Here is a 19,185-nt window from a genome sequence, read left to right as displayed (position 1 = left end):
TTTATTATAGTTCATAATATTCATTCGAAACATTCACCTATAATCCTCACTCTCTATATTAAATATTAAAACAAATTAATTCATCAAATTACATAATACGAATGTTTACTTTGTGTGCGTGTGTGTATATGTGTGTGTACATAAATAGTTATAGTTAATTTCCGAGATTACAAAAAGAAACAAAAAGAACATCAATTTGCACTTTGTTTAAATTTGTCGATAAATGATATACGATCGTAATTGTTATCAAGAAAGGAAAACAACAGAAAAAAAAACAACAACAAAAAACAGATCGGACCGAAAGTTTCTAAATGATGTAAAAAAATTAATCACTCTTTTTCAAGACTATTTAGGATCAGAGCTAAACTTGTAAGTTCTACAAACTAAAAAAGATTAGGTGAAAAGAAGTTCAAGAAAAAAAGCTAAAATCAACTAAACAAACTAAACTTTGTGACTACCCATATAGGGATTTTTTCAGAGCATCCTATATATTCCTAGTAACATTCCTTTTAATAAAACTAAGTGTATTTATCGTTGATCTGACACTTGGAATGAAGGGAAAAAAAAGCAAAGAAAAAGAAAAGGGAAGAAAGAAAGAAAGAAAGAAAGAAAGAAAGAAATCGATTGGAATACTGAAAAGGAAGAGAAATTTTTCACAAGAGGTTTAAAACGAACGTACGAAGGTGATTGTTCGCAGATAAAAATTAAAGATGCGCTCTTATCTTAGAAGGAAAGCTTCGTGACCCCCTTTTTTTCTCTCAGCGTATCGTGACGGAGTGTGAGTGTTCCTGGTCGGGGAGTTTGGGGTCGAGAAGGAAACGAAAAAGCGACTAGCTGCTGAATGGATGTACTCGAGAATCACAGGATCTCTCTCTCTTTCTTTCTCTTTCTCTCTTTCTTTTTCTCTAAGGCCTCCAGGCTGAAATCTTACGCGCTACTAATTGCTACCATTGTCTGTATCAGTGAAGAAAAGGATGGAACGTGAACCGGAACAAAACCCTAACTTCCCAAACCCGAAAATTCCTTCTTTCATGTTACTTTCGTATCTACGATGAATCTCTCTCTGTCTCTCTCTCTCTCTCTCTCTCTCTCTCTCTCTCTCTTCACTTCGAGGCCGATGATCCCAACCGAGTAAATAATATATAGTTCATCGTTAATAAAGAATTTGTGTGATTTGCTCCAAAGAAATGTTTCAAAATTCCAGTTTGGTCTTTCAATGATATCAATTTTAAATAATAATCAAAAGTTTCATTTAACGCGACGAGAATTAGAAAATAGTAATGAATTTTTAATATATTACAAATTAGACGTTTTAATATATATATATACATTTTTTTTAATTATGTGTATGTGCGTGTGTGCGTGTCTTTGGACCTAATTATGAAATATTTATTAAATTAAATTTGTTTAATAATCAGGTCGAGAGATTATGATTTAATAGCTACATTAACATCATTTAATGTATATTCATTGATGGCGAGATTAATTAATTCGATTTATGTTAATAGAATCAAATGAATTTTCTTTAACAAAATTTTCTCTCTCTCTCTCTCTCTCTCTTTCTTTCTTCCTGTCTCTCTTTCTCTTGCCAAGAATGTCAATAACATCTTCTTTGCGTCAAGCCGCCTATGAATTATATATTCTGCTTGAGGGTAGAATGCCAATACCACGATAAGGGCTGCTGTCTAAGGGTTCTCAAGCCCTCTTCGGTCCGCCATCTCTATGTACCTACTTATTCCACTATACTCTTATATATATACGTATATATATATTATATACATATATATATAGGTATATATATATATATATACATGTAGGTGCGTGTCACATGCCTCTTAAATACATAGTACACGGAGAATATGGCATTAAAACGTGTAGTTGCCCGAAGTTAATTTACTCGATGAAACGTTAAATATTAAAAGTTAAGTTAGGAAAAATTTTTCTTGTAAATAAAATTTTAAATAATAATGAAGATCAACTATCGTTATATATTATAAAGAAATATAAAATATTGCGAATAAGGCTTCGATATATGAATGTATAAAATTAGAAAGTTTCGAAAATTTTTATCAACGAAAAGGACTTCTAATCATGCTGAAAGATCTACCCATAGATCGTAGAAAATTCTTTTTCGATGTTTCTGTTAGAAGCTCAAAGAACGGCGGCACTCGTGAAACTTTAAAGGAAGATTTTATCGTTTTATCCACCCGCCTCGTTAACTTCCATCGACATCCTCAAACCCCTTCCTACCTCACTCTTCCCTTCTTCTACTTCACCACTCGAGTTCGTCCTTTCCGCTGCTGTTACGGCCTCGAAGTTTACCGTAAAGTAATTAAAATTGACGTCACATGTATTAACGAGAGAATTTTCGGTAAATTTCTCGGAAACATTACTTTAAAAAAATCTATCATTTTTTTTTCTTTTTTCTTTTTCTTCTTTTTTCTCTAAATACGTGCGACTATTCCATATGAAAGTTTGAAAATCAAACTTCTACGAATTATCAAATATATAAATTAGTATCTTAAAATATTGGCAGTTAAAAAGATATATACCTCTACTTGCAACAATGAAACAATTTGATAACGATAAAGAACTAGATAATTTGATTACGAACGAAAAATTCACGTAGGAATGTTTGAATGGAATTTATGATGGGATATACCCTGTGTACATGTCGAAATGTTTGTCGATTAGAAAGAAAACACAGATACCATCGATAAAGGTGGATCTCTAGAAGGTCTCTTAATCCTCGAATAATCTCGGTTCTGTAACAGTAATCGGATCATGCTCTCCATGGATTTACTCCGTGTGTTTCAGGCTCCGGCGGTCTGATTGGATTTGTGGTTGGGCCTGGATTTGGCATTAAGAAGGATGGGTTGGGTCACCGGTCTCGGCGTCGCACTGGTCATTGTCGTCGCCGCTGGTGCTGCTTTGGCTCTCTGTAGACGGTAATTGTCAAACGATTTCAAACTCTGTCTATCTATCTTGCATCTAATCGATTTACGAACGAACATCTAACATACTAGAATTTCTAATTAAAAAGATCTAAGGACATAACGAGCAACTTTTCTTTTTTGACTCTTCTAAAAGTTCAACGAAGTTAAACTTTACGTATTAAAAATTAGAATTAATTTCCATGACTTTTTTCCTTCACATTTTTGAAATAAAAAAATGAACAACTGTACGCGCGCGCGTGTATGTTCTTAATTCTATATGCAGATCGATAAATTCAAAAGAATTAAAAATAATTGTTTTCTCAAATTTCGATCGATTATTTTCTTAGGATAATCAAATCCAAGACGTATGTATCCCATATAAGAGACAAATCGAAACGCTGGTAATACAATAATATAGACTCTTGGAAACCGGTAAGTGTTGCACGTGCAACAGGTTAAGAGGTCATTCAGCCGGCAATTGTATCACCGACATGGTATCGGTTCTTTCCTGGGAGTTCAACTTCCTTTTGATTTTCCTCTAACAGACGAATGTGAACGATACAATTTTCGATAAGAAAAAATGTAGTCCGAGAAAAAGTGATTTAAATATCTTAGAAATAAATCTAATTATATTACAAATTTTCTTTAGAATAATTCATCTTCATTCTCAAAGACTTTTTAAACGGTCTATATCTTCCTACTGACCTCTTTGATAAGCTCGTCTATATTCGCCTAATTATAGCACACTCTTGATGTCATTAGCCTCCTTATTGGATAAACCTCCTACCATTATTACAACGTGTCTAATAATCGTTAATATTCGACATGATAATCAATAAAGATTTTTCGCGTGATCGTTTAATTAATAATTTTTATTATCTCTAACATCTTATCAGATATTGCATCGGCTGGCAATGGGGTACTAGAAATATTTGGAGTATATTTGAAGAATGGCGACAGGCATTATCATGGCTATGGGCACCACGAGAAGAAAAGGTACAACGATCTATCTAAAAATAATATGTCAATAATCATAAAACTAACCCTAAAAAATATATTTAAAAAACAAATCGATATTATAAAATCGATAAATAAGAAATATCAATTAAGCTACTTTTATAATTATGTATAGGTACATCCGACAATATGACTGTATAAACTTTATCGATTTAATTCCTTTTTTGCCTTTTTTTTTTAACAACAGGTTGGTCTTGTAAAAGCTCAACATCCAACAGCACAGACAATACCAGGTTTATATCGGCAAACTGGTAATCCTTCTCAACAATTGCTGCACAGTGATAGTGATCTGAGGCTGGATGCTCAAGGAGCCTTCACACGGTAAATAAGACAAACATTTCTTTTTCTTTCTTGTAATTTTTTTTTTCTTTTACTAAAAATTCGAGTGAAATTATTTTTGAAACTTTTGGATGATATACGACACAAGCGCACACAAAAAGGTTTCCAACTAAACCATGAAGCCAAAAAGCTCCTATCGAAAGGCATCGTTTTACTATCCTCGCTAAATTACACTTTAATGACTCGACCTTCATAGAAGCACTCAAAATAATCTAATGAAAGCATTAAAGGCTTTGCTCAAAGGCATCCGAAAGAGCTAGCGATGGTAACGTTGATGTAACTTAGCGTGACTACAGCGTATGAAATTGATAGCATTGATTTAACTCGGTGCCTGATCTTGACCTTAAAAAAAAATTCTATTGAAGACGTATAAAATGATTTGATGAATTTACTACGAATAAATTAGAAATGACTGACAACTGTAGGATATGTTCTATGATCGTAGATTCGAAGCTGTGGACAGAGATCTTCACCCACCACTTGGTACTGGAACTAGCAGTACTATACCACCTCAACCATTAAGACCAGCACCACAACCAAGGCCAGCATCACGTCCAAGACCATCTCCTCTTCAAACCCCTAGCACAGTTGACTATTTACGAATGCAGGAGTCTGGTCCAGGTCCGCTGACACCACCGCCATCCTTGCAAAGAACTATTCCATCATCGAGAGCAACTGTAGCCTCGGTCTTCGTCTTCCAAAACGAACCGGTGAAGAATTATGGCTTTTTCAAGCCACCTAACGATCATTCGGCCTTCAGATTCGAGGGCGAAGGAAACACAGGAAAGATGTTGCCTGAGAATATTCAAATGGCAGCTTACACGATGCAAAATCATTCCGATTCGAGAATGGGAAGATACGAGATGGACGCGACCGAAGAGAGAAGAAACGACACTTACGACTCGAGGTGTAATCCTTACAGACAATTCGAGACGAGTAATAGATACAATGTTCATAATACACCTATCGCGGCTCTCGACGTTAAAGCTAACAATGAAGAAAATACCTATCCAGGTTATGACGTCGTTCAGAGAACTCATCAGTTGAGACAACACGTCAGGAATGACTCTAGAGGATCACCAAGTAGTTTTGGTTTGACGAATCATTCCAACTCGACCAGTCAAACGATCATGGAGTCCATTTATGGACCTCAAACTCTCTGCAAGATGCTTCAAAATGCTCAGAACTTGGAGAACGAGTTGGACAGAAGAAACAACGAGGTCCAAAGCATCGAGATGACACCTTTCAGAAGTTCGACGCTTCAAGATGACGTTGGCACGTCTTATCTATACCATGATAATTCATCCAACGCTGGTCTACAAAGAGTCTCTCAATATATCCAAAGTCTACCTGATCATCCTGCCTTCGACACGATCAATGATCACACGTCGATCACGCATCAAGATCGGGAACAAATACTTTATGCCGATGACATGCAAGCTCAGATCAACTCGTCTAAGGTTAGCAGCGAATCAGCATCGAGTCCTGTACCACCGCCACCCGCGCCACCTGATCCTCCTACGGATGTTCTCAAAAAGAATGAACCCACAACAGGTGAAAGGATCTTCAACGCACTTCGATCAGTTACCTCGCAGAGCTACATCGATGCCTCGGAGTTTTACAAGTGAGATTTTCGATCATCCCTTTCCGATTACTATTACGTAATGACTGACTCGCGTAAAGTGTTTCAATTAGATAAATACGATCTCATACTTGACAAAATTTTGTGGACCATATATCTTGTACATTATTTTTGAAAGTGATCAACAATCACAAAATTTTTTATTAATATCCTCTTATTACTTTTATGAAAAAAAAAAAAAAATACTATAATACCAATCTCAAAAATATTAACTCATTGTACATATAATCCATTCAATGAGATTACGATTATGAATTATTTCTGACGCATCATCGATCTCAATCTAATTAATTAAAAGATATATGATCCTAAACAAATGAATTTCAGTTCCGTTCTATCGTCAGCTCAACAAGTCCAACGATTTACCTTCTCGAGATCGCCAAGTATGGTGAACGAGAATACAGGAAGTCGTTTACAGAACGAGGTACGTGACATATACACTGAAACCGATTCGGACGCCATTGGCCTTGATGCTTCCAGACGTAGTTCCGATCTTTACAGCCCCGAGCTAAACTTGGAAGCTCATAGAACTGCTCAGGAAGTAAATCATTTCTTCTTCTTCTTTTTCTTCTTCTTCTTCTTCTTCTACTCCTACTTCTCTTTTTTTATTTTTTTCTATTTTTTTTCTACTCCTCTTTTCAATGGAGAGAAAATTTACAGAAATTTCTTGCCTTTCAGGTATATTACAGCTTACAGGATCCACCATCCTCGCCTTTACTCTTGAAGGATCATAATCATGAATCCTATACGTTCATGTCTGACCCAAGCTTCACTAGAACTTCCGAAGTAATTTTATCAAAAATTAATATCGATAATTTATACGAGTTGGCAAAGAAACAATCGTTAATTTCTTTTCCTTCTTTCTTTTTTTACTAGGACATCTTCAATAGTTTAGAACAGAGAAGGAAGAGTATGGAGAGATTAAATGGTATCCACGAGTTTGTAGAACATGAAACTTCCGATACCTCAAGGTAAGCCTTTCAAACTGAATTCTAATTAATATTAAATCAAATGTTAAATACATGGATTTATAATGATCAAACAGACGGCGAAATAGTCAAGAACTTTATGCAGCTTTGGAGGAAGTTCAACTCAAAAGAAGATTATCGCAGGTACTTTGAAAAATCTACGGCGAACAACAAATTAATAAAAAATTGTTAATTCTAACCTTGAACATTATTTCACGATAGCAAAGTCTCGAAGAAAATTACGTTACGAATTACACGATGAACGAGCACGGTGAATCGAATTCCGGAAGTCGTCGTGGTTCACAGGGACCTGAACCTGAACCTCCACCGGATGAATCTAATTTAAAAAGAGCAATAAGTTGCGAAAGTGTTTGTTCGGACACCAGTGTGGTATTGAACGATCTCGAGGAGGCACCTGTCGTGGGACTTGTTTGCGTTGGTCTAGAACACGAAAGATGGGGCGGACGTGGTACCGATGCTGAAGGTGATTTAGCAGTCAGTGTCCTTGAAGCTAGAGATCTCGTTGCGCCCGATGGTCGACCTGCGCAAGACACCTTCGCAAGGTTTGTCTTTTTTTTCTTTATAAATTTCTATCTGACAGTATGTAAAAACGATTTATAAATATGGATAAGCTGTTAAAAATGTATACAAAAAATTTAATCATAATGGATCGCCATTTATAAAAATTTATAAAAGTAATCCAATTTGTGAATAACGATCTAACGATATATAAAAAAAAAAAAAAGTAGAACGTAAGTATCGCCTAAAAGATATGTTAAAATTAAAGCCTAAATCATTAATATTTTTTTCCTTTAAATACATTATAGAGTATGTCTATTGCCTGATAGACAAACCCACGTACAAACACGTTTGTACAGAGGTTCGCCATCGCCGAGTTATCAAGAAAAGTTTCTCTTTCCTTTGGACGGTGGTCCAGCTGGAAGAACACTCTTGGTCGAGGTAATAAAACATGATTAATTAAAATAGTAATAATAATAAAAAAAAAATACAAGAGATAAAGGAGTTATCTAATATTAATGATACATGGATCTAGGTGTTCTCCGACGAATCGAGTCTCGGTGGTGGCGCCTCGCTTATCGGTGAAGCTAGTTTAAGACTAGGTCCAGCGTTAAGACCACCTGCTACCACCTGGCTACCCTTAACAGGACCTGCCTTACCTACACCGCACTTGGGAGAGCTCATGTTCTCTCTGAGCTACTTGCCAACTGCGGAAAGGCTAACTTTGGTCGTAGTAAAAGCTAGAAACTTGCGTGGTTCTAATACTATACCGGGTGATTTCTTTGTCAAGGTAATAAGCTCGAAAAAAAAATAAGATAATAATATATCTGTAAAAAGGATCAAAATTAATTAGATACGTTGTTCTTTCTTTTTTTTTTTTCTTTTCTTTTTTTTTCAATATTCTTGCAAAGGTTTACCTACTGCAACAAGGAAAAAAAATGCACAAGAAAAAGACGTCTGTGAAAAAGGGAGAGAAGAGTCCCATTTTCAACGAGGCGATAATATTTAGTGTACCAGCTCACGCTCTACAGGTCTAGTATATAATGACAATCAAAAATAAATGAATAATTAAAAATAATTAACTTTGAAAAAGTAGTTCTTATACTTAATATTAATAATTAATAATCTTAATAATATTAATAATAATAATAATTCTCGTAATACATATAAGACATTTATAAAGAATTAATAAAATATATTCTTTATGAAAATTATTCTTTTTCTTATCTTCTCTATTTCAGACAATTCAATTGAGACTGACAGTAGCAGAGGTACACAACGAGCAAACCACGACAAATGCAAAAGCTTATTCGGTCGGTCACGTTATTGTTGGTTCCACTTCAACTGGCAAAGCATTAGCACATTGGAGACAAATGTTAACAGCATTGAGACGTCCCATTGCTATGTGGCATCCATTGAGAAAATGAGATCAGCTGGATATTGGGAGAGAGGAGGAGAGTATACGATGGATATAAAGAAGGCAAAATTAATGGAACAAGAAGAAAAGAGAGAGAAATCGAACGCTAACAGGCAAGAGCATGAAGTGCACAAATCAATTAGAGTTATAATAATTAACATGACAACGTCCCAATGTTTATATATATATATATATATATATATATATATATATATATATATATAATCTTTTTAAACAGCAACGTTTCAAAATACAAAAATATTCGAATACTTTTTGATAATTCAATTATCTCGAAAATTAATGACACAATTATTTGTAACGATAATAAGAAATAATATACTGTGCTTTTCCAAATTATTCTACAATATTATTTAAATCATTCGATCATTCTAAGATCATGAAATCGTACTGAAATGTTAACGATTAGATAAAAAAACAAATATGATACGTACGATATACGTTCTTCACGATAAATGAAAATGCTTTTCATTTTTAACATTATTACAATGAAATAATATTTAATATTCTTCACGTATATCTTTTATATAGTATACATAATGTGATTGTTTCTCAAATTCACATGACCTTACGCTTCGTTCTAAGAAAACCAAAAGGTCGTCGAATATTTTGGTGTCCTACCTTTTAATGTAAACACGGTTCGAGTTTAGGTAAACTTTCTATCGAGCAAACTAAACTGTATACATACATACATAAGTTGATACAAAACGATTGAATAATCTGTTTAACGTAGGACTCAAGGCCATCGATACTCCCGTGACTCCCACTACTAATCGATCGAAATACGACCGACGGAGTGTCGCGAAAATGCTACAAGAGAAAATAAACGAGAACATTTTAATTCGACTTGGTAAATGGAACGAGCGAACAATCAATATATTATAATAATACACCATTGTTTCTTTTCTTTGTTTCCTTGTTTCGTCCATTGTCAGGCACAAATCAACGTAGATTTTAATTAAATAAAAGCGAAGAGAAAAGAAAAAAAAAAGAAAAGAAAATATACCTTGCGTAAATGAAAGATAACATTTTGGAGTCACTTTCAAAATTACACAACAAACACATACACACACACATACACGACAATTTATCTTTGCTCTCATATGTAAACATACATACACGTACGCACGTACACTCCTGAAAATAACATTACTACGAAATTCTTCTTATATGTTTATTTTTCTTTTTCTTCTCTTTTCTTCCTGTTTTGTTTTATTCCTTTGTGATTTTCTCCTCGTCCATTAGCAGCTAGTCCTAACTAAAATATTTTTTCATTCGCATGAATGACCTCGCGCGTCGATCTCTAACTGTGCTTTACTACGAACGAAAAGAATTAAAAAGAACGAAACTTTTCGAATACGCGACGAGAATTTCAACTATTTTCAAACGAAACGTAACGTTGTCGTTGTTGTCCTATACCTGGACTGTTAATGTTTGTACAGAGTTTATCAGTAACGTGCTCTCGACGTGCAGAAGGAGTATAGAAAAAAGAAAAAGAAAAAAAAAAAGAAAAAAAAAAGAGAGAAATCATTGAAAGAAAAATTATTTTCCCTGAAAGTCCTGCAAATGAAAGGAAAAAAAAAAGAAAATTAATAAAAATATTACCAAAAAAAAAAAGAAAAAAAAGAGGAAAAAATATACAAAAATATTCGACAATCGTGTTCGCTCCTTCGATCGTGCTCTCTCTCTCTCTCTCTCTCTCTCTCTCTCTCTCTCTCTCTCTCTCTCCCTCTCTCTCTCTCTCTCTCGCACGTATATACATATATATATACATCATGACGCTCTACAATCAATTTCCTTTAAATCTTATCTTATATCGAGGATCCTAACTATATATCTATCTCTGCACTTGGCGTTTGTGACCGAATTATACCATCTTCTCCTTCTCTCTCTCTCTCTCCTTCTCTCTCTGTATCTATCTATCTCTCTTTCTAAGAAACGTAATCTACCGATTGATCGTACGATTCCCATTGGAAGTTTCAACGATAAATTCGATCCTTGATCACGAACAGATCGTTATCAACGAATCCAGATTTATTGTGGTCAACTGCCAAAGGGAATTTTGTTTCGTCTTCGTGAGTCGAACGATTTAGGTAGCCTTCTAAACACCTCATATATTCTATAGCCATATTCTATTACCTATAAATTTTGTACCTCTTCATACACAATAAACAAAAATGAAAAATAACGGAGAAGTGAAATATAATAAAATTTAAAACCTTCGTATACACACGTAATATATATACACATGCATCTGCATATATATATATATATATAAATTATAGATACATTACGAGAAAATTTTACACTCTATACTATACACTTTTTGTCATAAAAGATCGAACTATTTGAAATTCATTCTTAAAATAACGAAAAAAGAAAAAAAAGAAAATAAAAAAAAAAGGATATAACACTTATTCAGGTTTTTTCTATCGCCAACTACTATGGGACTAAATATCGCTGAATTCTCATTAAAAGCTCCACTATTGTAATTAATTATAAACGATAAGGCATCTTATTGCGAACGATGTTTATCTCTACGATTATATGTATGTATGTATGTACGTAAACAACGGCGAGCCACGAGAACGGTTCGAGAGAACGATCGTTTTAAAACAAAAAAAAAAAAGAAAGAAAGATAGTCGAGATTAATAAAAAAAAAAAAAAAAAAAAATATTATAACGAAGGGATCATAATTTTCGATGAAAAGGTACGACGAATAAACTAAAAAGGTAACGAGTATTAAAATATAATTGAGTTGATTACTAACTTGATATGTATCTGCTCGAGAAGTGTATCGAAACATGGACACAGGCTGAACGACCTCTTCTCTGCGACTCGAACACGACTATCTGAGATCAGCTGTTCGGGCCCGACGCTCCCCACCATAGGACCCGTCCCCACCCCACGACAGTTGCGCGAGCAGCGACTCGGCACGTACTACACTCTGCTGATACCGAAAGTTATATTATTAATAATTGAATGAGACTGAATGTTCCAATAACTTATTAACTTCATTAATACGGACTAAATACTGAACATATCTTTTGTTGAATTACTCTATTTAAAAAAAAGAAATGCATCGGCACTCATTATTATTATTATAATTATAATTATTATTATTATATATATATATTATAATTATCATTATTATTATTAAATAAAATTGATTTTTTATCATGAAATGTTCATTAAGTGTATAAGTGTTTGTATAGATAAATATATATATTATATAAATATATATATCTAATTAAGTAATATTTAATGAGGGCTGACATATCGACTAGCAAAGGTATCTTCGAAAAATTGTGATCTTTTGAGTGTTAAATAGCTGCTCATAATGGGCTACACCAAACGAATCTTTCTTGTGGAATATTATAAATATATATGTGTATATATGTATATGTATATATACATATATATATGTATGTATATATATATAAAAACGATCACACATACATACGTTTCATCTGTGTATACATAAGGGGAGATAAATTATCATTTAACGCTGTTGTATATTGGCACAAAAATAATCTTTTATTCTTAATACCCATGTGTAAGACATTCATACATACATACCTATACTTCTCTGCAAGTATATATATGCATGTATGAAGATACACATTAAATTTACTGTTAAACTGACTATAGAACATGTATGCGGAAAGAAATTGCAAAGGAGATAATACTGGGGATAGCTTGCAACTTGTTTATCAGAATTTAGTTTTGTCAGAGGCTAGCTATAGTTCAAGTTAACTGAGAATAAAGGAAAGAATGATAAGTGATATGTAAGTTGAAGAAAGATGCGAGTACGAAGGGAAAGAATGAAAGGAAGTGTGTTAGAGAGAAAGAAAGGAAGAGAGATTAGAGAAAGAATGAAAAGAAGAGAGAATATGAGTGAGAGAAACAGCGAGAAAGGAAAATAGAGTGATGATGACAATAATAGTGCCAAGCGATTCGTACCCTAAATAATTGCGTTTTAAATAGAGCAATATATAGTACTAGGTATTATATATTAAATAAATCAGTTATATATAAAAAATTATGCTTAGATATGCATTAGTTGCAATATTTTTGAGACTACCTCCTGATACTTGAGAAGTGATAACGCTCTTAAATTTGAATACAATGCTATCATTTTATTGCATTTTAAAAAATATTTTTCAACTTGCCAATTTTAGTTATCCGTTAAAGATAATTTTTTTGTAAATGCTATAATCCACTTTGTTGGATTTTATACAAAAATAAAAGTGATCTATCTCTAAATAGTTTTGTACATCGATAAACACAATGCTTGTTATCGCTTTGATAGTTAAAATAATGGGACGAATCGCAACGCGTAGCTGTTGCATGGATGTATGACTCATACAAAGATACTATAAAGTTTAAATTGTTTTATATTTTTGTTACGCCTCTCTGTGATATAATAAGGGCACATTCACCTCACCCTGTATATGCATTAATCTTTGTATCTTATTGAATTAAGGTGAAACTTTTTGAAGAACAATCCTTGCCACGCCCTTCCTAATGTATTTTGGACTGTGCTCGTGCGTACCATCAAGATCAAAAGTATGAATATATTCCCTAGTACGGTCTAAATACTTGACAAACTTTATAGATATCAAAGTTACTTGACAAAATCTTAAGGGAACCATTAAGTCTAGTCCAGCCTATAAATATAACTTTCTTTAATCGTACTTTATAAATGATATCAAAGAATATAAGTATTTACAAAGACAAGCAGTATATCTTGATGGATAAATGAATATTACCCCTTGTCATATTAGATAATTGCTATTGGCCTTAAAGTAAATATTATAATCATTCCATTTGGTACATACTCTTTTAATCCTTTTATATTAAATAGACATAATGGATCCCTTAAGTATTAACTAATGAGGTACGTTCGAGCTTGTGCTTGTGAAAAAATATGAAGTGTATCATTACACATTGTATTGTACTGTACTTAGTTATAAGAAATAATCTTAATACATTAAACTGTGAAAAGAAATATATTACGAAAGAAGACGTTAATCATTATACAGCGTGGATCATCATACACGCAGGGAATCATATACTATTAACTATACACGATCATTGTTAACCATGGTTGCGGTTCTATTTACACAGTTCGTTTACTGAATAAATTCAGAAAAAATATATTTGAACTAATGTGACTGGTACTATAAACTTTATAACTTTTATTAACCCGTAGAAATCGCTAAAAAAAAAAACGAAAAATTTCAACTTACTCCTTCGGGAAGCGACCTTCGAAATTGCTGCCAAATTTTCCTAATTCTCTTCGTTTGACTTCTTCATTAATAGTCTTGAATGCACTTGAAAGTAAAACACTTCACTTAAACACTTTAACAAAGGAATACAACAAGAAATTATACATTTTACGCGAAGAATGTCCGTTGTTATTCAAAACACGTTAACGACGCACTAACTACAAGATATTTGAAAATCGAACCAATCACAGTTCACTTTTCATCATGTTCGTGATTCGCGAATTACATTACACAAGATGGCGTACTACAAAAGTGTGCGAAAATTCAAAAACTAAGAAGGACTTAAAATCTCTGTTTTTTCATCTTTCCAAACAAAATAAATGCTAGATAAAGAAAATAACATATTTTTAACATTGTCTGATGTATAATACTAATCAATAATAAATAAAATCAAGTTTATTAAATCTATTTAACAGTATATACGAGATTAATTAAGAATGTATCATTCGTGTGTACGATTTGGTAAGTATGAACGTTATCCTATGATCCGAGCAATAATTTTATAGCAAGATTCATGATTATTATAATGCATACCTCAAAAAAATGTGCTGCAGTCGAAAACCTCAAAGAGAAAATTAAACTTTATATATTTTTATAAATTTTCTTTGTCTAGCATATCCGCGTTGTATACGTTAAGAGATCAGTGTAACCAACAGAATATTTAAGCGACATCTATTCATAAAGAGATAATGTTTGTAAGCCTGGCTTGCACAGATAAATGTCAAAATATTAAAAAATTCGATATATGTATGAACTTTGAATATTCTTTCTTTCTTTTACAATGAATAGGTTTGAATATGCCAATCCTCGGCTTTTACCTAATGAATTGAACGTCAGACGCGATTTTGGTGTACGTTTGTATGATGGAGACGTTAAGGTATGTAAAAACACATAAACTCGTATTAGGATAACAATTAACCTATGTATCATTGACAGACACAATTTGAAGGTGGACAATTGTATATTACGACTCACCGAGCACTTTGGGGAAGACCAGACGATATACCACGAGGTAACACTTGCCTCTCGTTACCTTTAAGATATGTAGTTTTCCACGAAGAGGAATCTCCAGGTCCATTTTCTTTTAGACGTAACAATAAAGTTATTTTACATCTCTCTGAACCGTCTCCTGGTAAGAAAGTAATAATTTATCGTAAATTTTATATCAAGTAAATTGATTTGATTAATTAATATGCTTTTAGATAAAATGCCTGGACCAGCAGAGAACAGTGCCTTTAATTATATTAAATTATCATTCAAAGAAGGTCTGGATTCAAATTTTATAATAGAATTAAGAGATGTACTTAGAAAAAGAACCTGGGAATCGGATCCTCCTATTCCTTATCAATTAACCGATATGAATATTCAAAGTTTGCGCGTTACACCTAAACCACTACCAGTGATAAAACCACGAACGGGTATCATAGGTATTGAAAGAAGTCTGCAAGAACAACAAAAGGCAACGGATGAGAGTATTTCTAAGGCATTCCAAGATCTTAAGAAGCTTATGGAAATGGCTAAAGATATGGTGACCATATCTAAAACCATCTCTGCAAAAATAAGGGTGACTTTCAATGATTACTTTATAAAGTCGACATTCATAATTCAAGAACATTGCAGGAGAGACAAGGAGACATCACGGAGGATGAGACTGTTAGATTTAAGTCTTATTTGATGAGTCTAGGTATCGATGATCCTGTAACGAGAGATGCTTACAAAAGTAGTAATGAATATTTTAAACAATTAGCTATGCAACTTGCACTTATTCTAGAAGAACCAATCAAGGTAAACCGCACTGTTATTATTAACGATCGTAAATACCTTGTGGAAAACATAGATTGAAAATAATAATCAATATATTTTTAGGAAGTAGGTGGAATGATGACACTGACCGATGTTTATTGTCGTGTTAATCGAGCTAGAGGATTGGAACTTTTGTCTCCGGAAGATTTATTAAACGCTAGCAGACAATTAGTATCTCTGAGCTTACCTATAGTGCTAAGGGTTTTTGACAGTGGCGTTATGGTTCTTCAAATTCGATCTCACGATGATCTTGCAGTTGCAGATTCTATAGCCGATTTAGTAAGTATAATGTCATCTATGTGATCTAAAAGTCTAATAAAATAAGACAATACCTTAATTATAATACTTTAAATCGATTATAGTTACAGGAAAGAGGTTCGATAACTGCGGAGGAACTTGCACGATCTGAAGGAATATCTGTATTATTAGCACGAGAAAGATTATTAGTTACTGAGAAACATGGAAGAGCTTGCAGAGACGATACGATAGAAGCATTAAGATTTTATCCAAATTTATTTTTAGAAGAAAACGCGTAACGCTTAACCAATTTTGTATTATCACTGGCATCATGGAATTATAAGGAAACGCAACCGCCTCTATTATTATTAATACTATTATTATTATTATTATTATTATTATCTTATTAAGTATTTGTATATTTCTCGTGCCTTTATAAGTCGTGCACAGTTAAGTCCAATGCAAAGATAAAAAGAAAAGGAAAACAATTTCTATCGTCCTCGCAGCGTGTACAACGTAGCTTGTTGCAAAACGAAGGTATAATCATAAATGTTATATTAAAAAAAAAAAAAAAAAAAAAAAAAAGAAAAGAAAAAGAGAAAAACAAATGATATAGAAATATATATAATTCAAATCATTTTTATGTTATTTTATATTTTAATCAATACGAAATTATAGAAATACTACAACATTTTCGGCTTCTGACTCATTGGTATCCCATTTAAACTATGATAGAGAGGGAGAGAGAGAGAAAGAGAGAGAAACAGGAACTAACTACATGGCACGTATTAACGAGCGTCATGTAAACACATATACATGTACAATAATGTAACCTTGATGAGATCGGCAAAATGTCAAGGCTAAAATGAAATCTCTCTTTTCTTACTGAAATGTATAATTTATACAGACGATAAAAAACAAGTGAATATAATTACATTGTTTAATAACTAAGAGTGCAAGTATTATTAATCTTCCAACATAGTCACACATGGACATGTGATCATTAAGGATTATTCTTTCTCTTTCTTTACTGGTGCCAATAATTAAAAAAATAAGATTTTTCTTAACCAGTTAATTAGCATGTCGACTAATGTCATTCTATAAATATCATACTCTCCTACAGGTTTTCATATAAAAATAGAATCCATTAAAGTTTATATCTATTGCTATGGTTTATGCTAATTGCTTCATTATTCTTTTCTCTTATTCTATGTGATTAAAGAATTATTTTGTATATCTAATATTCATGGAAATTCTCTGCAAGAAAATTTCCAATGTCATTCGTTTCTTTGTAAATTATAAACAAAAAGAACGAGATAAGTGTGTGTGTGTGTGTGTGTATGTGTATACACATATGGTATCATAAATATTAAATATTAGAAACAGTAAAATGGTAATATGAAACGTATGATTAATCACGAATTGGTCCACATACGTAGTTTGTGGTTTGCAATTGGCAAAAGAAAACTCTTATCGGCCGCAAAACACCAATTGCAAGTACAAGTACATTGACTTTGAAAGTAAAAGTTACACACACATACACACCATCGATAAATCTGATCGCTTCGACATTCTCACCAAATGTATATGCATATGCATCTATACATATTCCTACACGTTTTCTTATTTCATTCGAATTACTATAGCATATACATATAATATTTGCTGAGTCGAGAGAGTATGGAGTTATAGTACTCGGATGCCATAGAGCATTAATGTCTATGTTTTAGCGTTACATCATCATCTCGTGACTTTCTATATTCTCTTCGATATATAACCAAGCTAGAAAAAATTTCCTCGACATTTAATCACGTGAAAGGAATCTCTTTTTCTCTGTCTTGACATCCAGAATAAATTCGTGTTAAATCTTATTTTACAAATTTAGATGAGTTGATGATGGCGAGGATTGAATTGAATCAAAAAAAAAAAAAAGAAGAAGAAGAAAAAAAGCATGATTGATAATCAAAGTTAGATAAAAACACTCATCTAACTAGTTACTTAGAACTTGCTAGTCATCGATGAACGATTAGAAACTATAGCCGATTTTAATCCACTATACTTTTATGAAAAAAAATAAAAAATAAAATAAAATAACAGAATAATAAAAAAAATAGAAACTTTTACCGATGCGTGCTAACAAAATACGTCTACGGCACGATTTCATTGAAGATTTTACTTTTTTCTTTTTTTTTTTAAGTTCATCCAACAATAAGCTATCTAAATAGCTTTGACAAAGTTTCCGAAACAAATCTCTTCCTTTTGCTTGGGTAATTCTCTTTCACATGCTCTTCCTGTTTTCCCTGTCTTTTCTCGGGACATTGCACGGCGATTAGACTTTGCAAAAACGTTACGTGGAATTACGTAAAGTCATTTCCATGAGTTTCAGAGCGTATTGGCTGTCTAATCGGGACGAACCGTTACTTTGATTAGTTTCCCACTTCCTTTGATATACACACAAGAGGACGGAGGAACCACCACACGTTTGCCTCATACAATTTTTTCTTTTTCTTCTTTTCTTTTTTTTTTGCATGACTTTAAGTTTCTTCTACAGATCATAGAAAAACGCATAAAAGGTTTTTGCATATCTCTTTCAAACGATAATTACCAACCATAAATATGACTTAATTATAAAGTATTCTATACAAAAAAAAAAAAAACCATCTGGCTCATTTCCTAGAAATCTTTTTTTCATACAGAACGTATCATCAAGATGCAATTGCAAACCGTTAACTACTCTCGTTGCACGTATAAACACACGAATTTCCATGTGTACATTCGTTAATTAATTAAGTATCTAAGTATACGATGATGAATCGTGGGTAAGATCGGTAAAAAGAAAAAGAAAAAAGGAGGAGAATAGTAAAACAAACCATAACGATTATGGGATCGTTGAATTTCTTTGTTCAAGCTCGAAATAAATAATAAATAATTAATAAACCAATCGATCAAATAATCAATTAATTAATCGACGATTTCTAATGTAAAAATTTCTAGTGTA

The 19,185-nt window shown here is 32.9% G+C and overlaps 3 protein-coding genes across 11 annotated transcripts in view; 2 read left to right on the top strand and 1 right to left on the bottom strand.

Moving 5' to 3' along the window:
• The window catches only part of LOC127068573 (uncharacterized), a 49,791-nt gene extending 38,261 nt beyond the window's left edge, over nucleotides 1-11,530 (top strand). Inside the window, exons 3-16 of one of the 3 annotated variants that reach the window (XR_007782978.1) lie at nucleotides 2,818-2,948; nucleotides 3,833-3,932; nucleotides 4,141-4,274; nucleotides 4,738-5,916; nucleotides 6,262-6,475; nucleotides 6,613-6,720; nucleotides 6,811-6,905; nucleotides 6,980-7,046; nucleotides 7,125-7,465; nucleotides 7,730-7,862; nucleotides 7,957-8,211; nucleotides 8,333-8,452; nucleotides 8,663-8,951; nucleotides 9,590-11,530. Coding sequence is in view for 1 of the 3 variants with exons in the window: in XM_051004889.1 (XP_050860846.1) it covers nucleotides 2,872-2,948; nucleotides 3,833-3,932; nucleotides 4,141-4,274; nucleotides 4,738-5,916; nucleotides 6,262-6,475; nucleotides 6,613-6,720; nucleotides 6,811-6,905; nucleotides 6,980-7,046; nucleotides 7,125-7,465; nucleotides 7,730-7,862; nucleotides 7,957-8,211; nucleotides 8,333-8,452; nucleotides 8,663-8,848 (3,009 nt within the window). In the remaining 2 variants the exon portion in view is untranslated. Of the gene's footprint in view, nucleotides 1-2,817; nucleotides 2,949-3,832; nucleotides 3,933-4,140; nucleotides 4,275-4,737; nucleotides 5,917-6,261; nucleotides 6,476-6,612; nucleotides 6,721-6,810; nucleotides 6,906-6,979; nucleotides 7,047-7,124; nucleotides 7,466-7,729; nucleotides 7,863-7,956; nucleotides 8,212-8,332; nucleotides 8,453-8,662 lie in introns of all 3 variants that reach the window. The other 2 variants (XR_007782979.1, XM_051004889.1) reach the window with 2 other exon arrangements.
• The window catches only part of LOC127068575 (synaptotagmin-5), a 95,523-nt gene extending 81,210 nt beyond the window's left edge, over nucleotides 1-14,313 (bottom strand). For 2 of the 6 annotated variants that reach the window (XM_051004894.1, XM_051004897.1), the window contains exon 1: nucleotides 14,109-14,313. The gene's annotated coding sequence lies outside the window, so the exon portion shown is untranslated. Of the gene's footprint in view, nucleotides 1-2,711; nucleotides 3,063-11,626; nucleotides 11,733-14,108 lie in introns of those variants that run through there. The other 4 variants (XM_051004893.1, XM_051004898.1, XM_051004896.1 and 1 more) reach the window with 3 other exon arrangements.
• Nucleotides 14,314-14,834: 521 nt separating this feature from the next.
• On the top strand, nucleotides 14,835-17,327 carry LOC127068578 (vacuolar protein-sorting-associated protein 36). 2 transcript variants are annotated; one of them, XR_007782980.1, is made up of 7 exons: nucleotides 14,835-15,024; nucleotides 15,084-15,279; nucleotides 15,350-15,711; nucleotides 15,768-15,932; nucleotides 16,014-16,229; nucleotides 16,313-16,724; nucleotides 16,866-17,327. XR_007782980.1 is itself a non-coding variant. In XM_051004912.1 (6 exons), the coding sequence occupies exons 1-6, from the start codon at nucleotides 14,929-14,931 to the stop codon at nucleotides 16,484-16,486; spliced, it is 1,209 nt and encodes a 402-aa protein (XP_050860869.1). In that variant the 5' UTR covers nucleotides 14,835-14,928; the 3' UTR covers nucleotides 16,487-16,878. The 2 variants fall into 2 exon arrangements, 1 of the variants encoding a protein (XP_050860869.1); XM_051004912.1 differs by having other exon boundaries at nucleotides 16,313-16,878.
• The last annotated feature ends 1,858 nt before the right edge of the window (nucleotides 17,328-19,185 follow it).

The sequence above is a fragment of the Vespula vulgaris genome, chromosome 13, assembly GCF_905475345.1.
Source record: "Vespula vulgaris chromosome 13, iyVesVulg1.1, whole genome shotgun sequence".
NCBI lineage: Eukaryota > Metazoa > Arthropoda > Insecta > Hymenoptera > Vespidae > Vespula > Vespula vulgaris.
The sequence above is the reverse complement of the archived record's forward strand: the minus strand, read 5'-3'. Positions and strand labels throughout refer to the sequence as shown.

What these genes read in the sequence shown, in the direction of transcription:
- LOC127068578 (XM_051004912.1), top strand. Translation starts at nt 14,929, where the DNA reads ATGAATAGGTTTGAATATGCCAATCCTCGGCTTTTACCTAATGAATTG. An exon ending in TTCTAGAAGAACCAATCAAG is followed by an intron (nt 15,933 to 16,013) that starts GTAAACCGCACT and finishes ATATATTTTTAG; the next exon opens with GAAGTAGGTGGAATGATGAC. An exon ending in CAGATTCTATAGCCGATTTA is followed by an intron (nt 16,230 to 16,312) that starts GTAAGTATAATG and finishes AATCGATTATAG; the next exon opens with TTACAGGAAAGAGGTTCGAT.